An 8660-nucleotide genomic window follows, 5' to 3' on the forward strand; every position below is an offset into this window, starting at 1 on the left:
GCTCAGGATTGCTAATAAAAAGTACAAATCCGGCTTCACATGTCGGAAAACCGGCCTTTTTGCAGGATTGTCACCGGCTTTGCAAGTGAAAAACCGGTCGGGCCGGCCAAAAACCGGCCACTTGGCAACCCTACTCCAAGACACGCACTTATCACCCTTATCACCACGTCCAATGTAGAGTTCACGAATGCGCTTGAACAGTCAACCAGAAAATGAATACAAACATAACAGGAAAAATAAAAACGGTCAACGCATGAGAAAAAAGACCGTCTTCGTGACTCTCTCTCTCAGGTTTCTATTAGAAATACTCGGAGTTGACCCAGGTAACCAATAAGCATTAAAATAAGCAGTAAATCAGTCGTTTATTAGCATCCCTGGCGTTTTATACTGCAGGTTGTTGTTTATCAGCTTTTTGACTGCATAACTGTTGTAAATTGGCATGCGCAATTCTATTTAAATTCTTCTTGTTGGTAACTAGCTGCAAATAAGCATTGTCAGCACTATAAGAGGGCTAGCAGTAAAGTAGCCGCATATTTTGCCAAAATAGCATTTAAGTAGCATTTAAGGCAACTTAAATGCTTATTGGCTTGCTTTTAAATTGCATTGGAAATGCTTATTGGTTACCTGGGGAGAGATACGCGGAAGCAGCCATCTTGGGAGCCAATCGAGCAGCGAGAATTGTCAAAAGGGAGCCAATCGAACACGCATAGTGTTTGCTTAAATGTTTGATTAACAAGTATTGAAATAGTTATTAAATCTACTTAAGCTATTATCACGCATCTTGAATATTATACTCGGACACAGTGTGTATAAAGCTTTGCACCAAGGGGTCGGACACTCAGCACATTGTGCCCAGGCACTCCAGAGATATCAAGCGGCACACCTCTAAAGCCCTATAAAAATAACATTTATATGGCTTTACACACCTCCGGTTTAGAGTGACTATATACCAGAGTGGCGACAATGTCAAAATTGGAATGTTAATTATCTGTCAGTGTCATTCCAATCGAGCAGACGACCTATCCAACGCGTATGCAGGAAAGAGAAAGAAAAACCTTGGAAAACCCGCATTGCATACATTTGGGATGACTTGTCGCCACTCTGTATATAGTCACTCTACTCCGGTTCAATGTTACAGATGAAATGGGAGCACTGCCAGTTGTCAAAATCATCTCGCACGGTTGCCAGATCTATCAGATTAGAACGAATTTAACAAATCTTGCAGTTCGGCTTGTTTCAAGTCGCCTAACATAAAAACGGCTGTGCTGAGTGACCGACCCCTTGGAATTCGAGCATATTCGACATGTTTTCAAAACGCTTGTTTTCGTCAAATCAAAACAACAAGGTCATAGGGTGCGCGCCTTGCGCGTATGTGAAAGTAAATAGAGTTACCAAATATTCAGATTAAAAATGAATTCGCCTGATCTGAACGAGGTGTTTTTCATATTAGCGGGGGTTGAGTGTATACTTCTGGGCAGATTGTGTTTATATGTGGCACATAATATTTAATCATACGGATTTATGCTTATACTAATGCTTATTGGTTACCTGGGTAGGGCTTTACTGTTAATCTGGGGTGACATTGCGTTTCTTGTTTCGAGTGATTTTGGTTCGTTTCCCCCATTCGTTTAACGTGGTCGAAACGAACCAAAATCACTCGAAACGAGAATTGCTATGTCACCCTTGTTCTCTGTGCTAGAATTTCTCAGAAAAACACTGTCTTTCCCCTCGCCAAATATTGAAAAATTGAATAGATAATTTTTAAAAATATATGGCATCCTTGTACCATGTGTTGCTTGAAAAGTTCTTTCTTGATTTTCTTGAACGGAAGTAAGCCTAGTACGTTTGTTTCTTTTTGTTTTAGACTGCGAATATGACAGGCTTGTCGGAAAAGGTTGATAATCAATTTAGCTAAATTTTGCTTATATATAATAAAATCTACAATTTTGAATGTGAAGAAATATTGCGTTTTACAGATTTCAATTATCGAGATATTTTTTTTTGTCTGCCATTTATTTTTTATGTGTGAATTGATTTTGAAAATAGTTGCTTTACATGTGGCTCCGTGTGATGTGTACTAATTTAGGGTTTTAACTATTGCAGCCTATTTTGATTGACGGTCGTGGCCACCTGCTTGGTCGGCTTGCGTCTGTAATTGCTAAGCAAATCCTCAATGGCCGAGTCGTCGTAGTTGTTCGTTGCGAAGATTTGCAACTGTCGGGTCATTTTTTCCGGAACAAGATCAAGTTTTTGGCTTACCTACGGAAACGCTGTAATGTCAACCCAGCTCGAGGACCTTTCCATTTCCGTGCCCCAAGCCGAATGTTGTGGAAGGCTGTCCGCGGAATGGTTCCGCATAAAACAAAGCGAGGACATAACGCCCTCAGGCGTTTGAAGGTGTACGAAGGCATTCCGCCTCCATACGATAGGCAAAAGCGCCTTTGCGTTCCCATTGCGATGAGACAGCTTTGTTTACGCCCGGACAGGAAGGTGAGCTCAATTTTATTTATATTGAATGCTGAAAATTGAAAAATTACTTTTACAGTACTGTGAAGTAGGCAGAGTAGCCCACGAAGTTGGTTGGAAGTACCGCGAGGTTGTCAGCAATTTGGAGGCTAAGCGAAAGATTAAATCTCGCCTGTCATACCTGCATAAGAAGAAGTTGAAGGTAAGTGCAAAACAGTTTCCCCTAGCTAGCTTTTTTTTTGCAACGTTAAACAAGCAAATTTTGCTTTGTGAATAGGTGACAGTTGGTTTTAGCAAGTATTAATTGGTTCATAGTGATTAAGTATTTAAACTATTGGAAACAAGCTACTTCTCTGAAACTAACTTCAATGGCCATCAACAGGGTTGTATGAGTTTTCAGTGCCTACATGTTAATAGTGGCAACATCACTGTGGTGACTATCATACATCACAAATGCTAGGCACAAATTTTTCTCAGGCATGTTGCTTGCTGCTTAGTTCATAGAAAAGTACTAGAGTGCACTCTGTCACTAAGTCACGGCATAGCAACAAAAGTTTACGCTGTTATTACCTCTTGCTATGGTCACCGCAAGTGATTTAAGGGTGGTAAACAAAATATCACTATTGTAGGAACATTTTTCATTATTACAGGAACATTACCACTATTGTAGGAGCACAAACTAATGTTAGAAAAAGTATTAAGTAACCTTTTCGATATATTAACGAGCAGAAAGTTATAATTTTGGTATGTGTTATGGTGCACCATATTATCATATACATAGGTCAATTTGAAACTGATAAATTGAGCATTCAAATTGTCTCGAAGTACTATCCCCCGACTAGTCCCACCACTACTGGAGCATCAACCTTAAAATTTTTACCATTGAAAGATCCATAAACTAGACATATCTTTTCCCACTTTTTTGGGGAGTTTTTCACCACTGGAAAATTTAGTAAAAATTTGTTTCCAGGTGATATTTATTATTAGTTGCTAAGAAAATTGATTCACAATGCTTGGTTCTGTACCTCATTTTTGAACTCGGTAAATGTTTAAGAAAATTGAGTTTTCTGGCCATGACACAAGAGCAAAATACCTGTAATATTGCCCGTTTCTTTGCTAACAAAACGCGCTGCTCACTTTTTTGATAGCTTGAAATCGTCGCAGCAAGAATCTGCTTGGCTGTATATAAGTTATAAGCATATAAGCTTGGCTATCACGTAAGCTATTAATTTACTTGACAAAATAAACGATATTTGCCCCCGCGACGATTCTGGCGACGGTTTCGCCCGCGACGGTTATAATTCATCGCGTACGAAAGGATGGGAAATTGATAATATTCCATTTTATTACTTAAGGCCGAGCCAGCGCTAGCATCAAACAGCGAACAAGAAAGATAACATTTTGAAAATCTTCAATTTCTTAAATAATGCTACAACATAGTTTTTCGAATATATCGAATATATAGTTGAGTATTCAAAACCATCTAGTGAAAGTGCACTCTCATTGAAAGTTTTGCTTCGTCTTTCTTTTTCTCTTCTCGTGCGCTGGCTTGGCCTTAAAAAATCCATTTAAACTATTCTGTAGTGTTAATGGATAAAAAATTGTAATAACACTAGAAGAAAACTACCTACACCGAAGTCGCTGGATGACGTGAAGCAAATTGGATCGTGTTGTTCATAGGCGGCATTGCGTTGCGGTACATTTGCCAGTATGCAGTGTCAGAGTCTTAGCCAATACCGTCGCTTCGTATTGTTTCTGTATCGAGAGAGCCTATCTCTTGATGCGTTGAAACTAGCTCGAATACGTACATGGATAATAAGCAAACATTCTTATTTCACTATGAGTGACTAGTCGCAGAAGATGTCACAATATAGAAATGACAGGCATTCACCGCTTTTTGCTTACAGTGCTAGCTGGAATAGTATGGACAAGCGATATAGAATAAGGTATAATTATCGATGCGTTTTTCACCTGAACTTCATGTAATGAAAATTGTTGCATTATGGTACGGTTTTGTGGCTGATCACTACTGTAAAGATCTTGTGAGAATACACTCAAAAAAATCGGCACGACATCAACGTGAAAAATCATGTGAAATTCTGTACAGCAACTTACGTGAACTTCATGTACTAGTTAATGGGAAAATTGATAAAATTTACCGGGATTGCACGTAAAATGGTTAGTATGAGTGCAAGTTACCAACAATCCACGTGAATGTTACATGAAAAATGTGATGGATGAGAATTACCTATCTTTTCACGTAAACTTGACGTGCTGATTTTGTTGAGTGTAGATGCAAAAGAGTTCGTTTTCAATTTTGGAAACGTTTTTCTTGGAATCCGCATTATTTGGAGAAAAGCTGTAGGCATACGAAAGAAGCAGCAAACGAGAATACCAAAAACCAGTACACCTTTTGTCATGCATGGTGCTAGAATATTGAAGCGTTCTTTGCCGCTCCGAAGTATGTACGACACGACGAGAAAGCGATGTTATCGTTATTCTGGTATATCTTCTCGGTGCGTGTGCACTAGAAATCTGCCGAATGACTGGTCGCAAGAAAAAATGTCAAATGTCTTCAGATTTTGGTCACCAACCAGTACATTTTACGTCCCTGTTCCAAACTAGCGAAGTCAACAAACAGGTTCGTTGTCGTGGTTCGGCCCTGTTTGTTATGCATGCATGTTGATTCTTGATCTACTAGCATTATTACCTGAGAGAGAGTCGCGAAGACGGTCTTATTTTTTCAAGCTTTGACCTAATAATGTAATGTATATACTGCACACTATCACTTATTGTTCTTACAAATTAAAAATGAGCATTTAGCTTATTCGCCGACCGGTTTCGGGTAGATGTTACCCATCATCAAGGCTAGGTCCAACCGTCACTAGGTTGGGTGATAAGTGCGTGTCTGTGTCTTGGAATGACATTTTTTGCTGCTAGTTGGTCTATGGGTACATCAGCTTTTGCAAAAATACTGTATGAAACATGCAATAAATCGGAACTTCAACTTTTGTCAAGTTTTCCTAAAAACTACCAGCCGAAAACTTGCATGCGTTACTAATACTTTTCATTTCTGACGAATAATATAACGACTGGCTGCAGTTGACAGTTCGAACTGGCTGCATTTGACGTTGGATTTTTTCCTATCCGCGACTCTCTCTCAGATAATTACTAGCTTCTTTGATTGAGGTCCTTTATTATGAATATTTCTAACAGGATCATCCCACAATACGCTGCTTGGTTCCAAAGTTAATACATATATTCGTCCAAAAGTCCATTAATTGCTTGCTTATAAAATTTTATGGAATTCAGGTATACTTCGGCTCAAATCCGGACGTTAATTTTTAAAATCAAATCGAAAATCAAATTATTATCAAATGAATATTCTGCTGTAACGGGCATATAATAGTACCGTGTACCTCCGCTGGAATGACCTTCCTTAATCTGAACATTTTTAATCTGAATCCCGTTGGTATGAATGCGTTCACATTAAAAACTGGTCAAGCGTCATACACAATTGGCAGTTAAGTTGACCGGGGAAATTGAAAAAAGCAAAAAAACTTAATACGTTTCCTCTTGCTCAGCAGCTTTGGCAATATAGCTCATATGCAACTTATTTTTCTCCAGCACTCAAAATAGACCATTTTAGTCGATACTGTCGAGCCAATTTCCTCTTCTACAATATGAATGTTCAGAATTCGCGCATATTCGACATGTTTTCAAAACGTTTGTTTTCGTCAAATCAAAACAAGAAGGTCAGGGTGCGCGTATGTGAAAGTGAATAGAGTTATCAAATATTCAGATTAAAAATGAATTCGCCTGATAGGCGTGGTGCGGGCAAATCAGATCGCACCATGAGTCCGCGGACCGCAATGACCTCTGGCCATTCTTGCGCATAACAAAACGTAAAAGAGGCGGCCGGAAATGCCGATTTTTAGGAACCACCACATGATTTAAACTGGAAAGCAATCAGATCTACAATCACAAGGTATTACGACTGAACTGAGTGACCCCTATGTCATCAAAAATGCAGTTTGGCCATCACTAGTCTATTCCATGGGACTGAAGCCTTTCCCCGAACCGGAAACTACCGTTATAAAAACTTAATTATATGCCTGCCCTCATTTCAAGGTCAAGACAAAAATCTCAAGGTTGGTCTGTGATAGATTATACTCGAACGAATCTCTTGATTATATAACGTTTGTTCATACGCTTCTCAAAGACTACTAGTTAGCTTTATGATAAACGTCATTCTTTTTAGAAACCTTTGCCTTACACCATGCATACTATTTCAGTATGTATGTTTGTAAGGGGGTAGCCACCATTACATCAAGGGTTTTCTATTGTATGCAACTAGAATTACTGCAGAATTGAATTTATCCACTCGGCAACTTTCACGTCAATGCTGTTCGTAGAAGATCAAAACGGGTTGGGTAAATCTATAAGCAATGTTGCTTACATTATTTCACGGGAGTATAAGACACTCCTTGCAGCATAGATCTCCGGTTTCTAGATTCGTAACTTTGCCGTGCAAACTTATCTTTCGTGATGGGTTGTGTGCTAGAAGGGCGCGTTAAAATTCTCTCCGACCTTACATGACTTGGGCAGGTTACCACATCCCTCATGTAATTAAATGCGTTTAAATTAATCAAAAATGGCCGTGCAAAATGGGCAGTTATTTATTCCATTTGATGTATAATTATTTATTCTAGATTTTTGCAAAAAAGCGTAATTGCCTGAGTAGAACAAAAAACTAAAACATTATTGATTAATATATATTTCTTTGCTCATTGCAGAAACTTACCTGGAAAGCTCGTTCCAGCATTGCTGACAAAATTAAGGATCAAGATGAAGTACTGAAGAAATACGGTTATTTAACATCCGAATTCGAGAAGAAGTGGAGCCGCCCAGTTCTAAATTCTGAACCTGCTAAGCTCGGAAGGAAAAAACGTAAAGCAGCTGCCAGCAGCGCTTAAACATGGGCTTTTCTATTGAAATAGTTCAATAAATGATCAATGTCAGAATTATACAGTGTCCATCTTCGTCCGATTAACAAAACCGTGATCAGTATGTAACTTGATCTACAAATGTCTGCTACCTGAAGAAACATGTTTGATGACACAGGGGTCACTTAAATCAGCCGCAACACCTTGTACATTTTGTGGTTCCGAATGCTTTCTGATTTAAATCTTGTGATTCCCAGAAAATGGTTTGTAGCCGCATATTTTGAATTTTGTTATGGGCAAGAATGCCCAGAGGAGTTTGCGGCCCGCGACATTCATGGGGCGATCTCGTTTGGCCCGCACCATGCCTATGCCTGGGTACCACTGCTCTAGAACCTGAAATTCTCAGAAGACTGGCATACTGTCTCTGTCAGGCTTCATTCTCGGTTTTTTGCTCAGTAGATGCTCATTTGACTGCAGCGCCTCAACGAAACAGAACTCGAAAAAGTAGTGTAAAGGGAAATTGTAGATCTAATGATTATCTACATTATTGTCGAAGAAAGTATAGTTCTATCTATTGTATTTACGGTGCTAGGCGATGGCAGCCCCGTTGGTAGCCAAATGAGCGCTCTATTTTGCTACCAACGGGGTAGCAATCGCATAGCGCCCTAAATACAAAAGATAGAACTATACTTTCTTCAGCAATAATGTAGATAATAATTAGCTCTACAATTGCCCTTTACACCATTGCCCTTTTTCTAATTCTGCTTCGTTGAGGCGCTGCAGTCCAATGAGCATCTACTGAACAAAAAACCGAGAATGAAGCCAGCATACTGTGTCAGGAGGTGTATGTACTTCATGGAAAAAAGCCGGGAAATCTGAAGGATTTTTGTTTATTAGTATAAGCACAAATATGTATAGGATTCAGCCCGTGTGCTACTACTGTTCGTTATTGATCAGGCAGGGTGTCGATTACCTGGAAATGTCACGGAACTTCGTTTCAACTATGAAAAGTCAGGGAATTAGTCACGGTTTTTGGCATTGGAGGAGTAAATATACCTATAAAGCAATAGTTTCGTTAGAACAAAATTGATCCCAGATACGCTTCGAACAAAAAGATACCATATACAGCAAAGTTTCGTTAATTGGTGGTTCGTTAATTGGGTGTTCGCTAATTGGGCTCAAGGGCTATGTGACAACTTGAATATCAAAATTGTAGGGAATTTTCGAGTCTAGAAATTTCTAACAACT

General features: G+C 39.1%; 1 protein-coding gene across 1 annotated transcript; it reads left to right on the forward strand.

Annotated features, from left to right (window-relative positions):
• The first annotated feature begins 1836 nt into the window (after nt 1-1836).
• On the forward strand, nt 1837-7490 carry LOC128733825 (60S ribosomal protein L13a). Its single transcript, XM_053827642.1, has 4 exons — nt 1837-1894; nt 2104-2490; nt 2546-2668; nt 7263-7490. Exons 1-4 carry the CDS (start codon nt 1874-1876, stop codon nt 7440-7442), a joined length of 711 nt encoding a protein of 236 aa, XP_053683617.1. The 5' UTR covers nt 1837-1873; the 3' UTR covers nt 7443-7490.
• Nucleotides 7491-8660: the final 1170 nt, after the last annotated feature.

Source organism: Sabethes cyaneus, chromosome 2, assembly GCF_943734655.1.
Source record: "Sabethes cyaneus chromosome 2, idSabCyanKW18_F2, whole genome shotgun sequence".
NCBI classification, from domain to species: Eukaryota; Metazoa; Arthropoda; class Insecta; order Diptera; family Culicidae; genus Sabethes; species Sabethes cyaneus.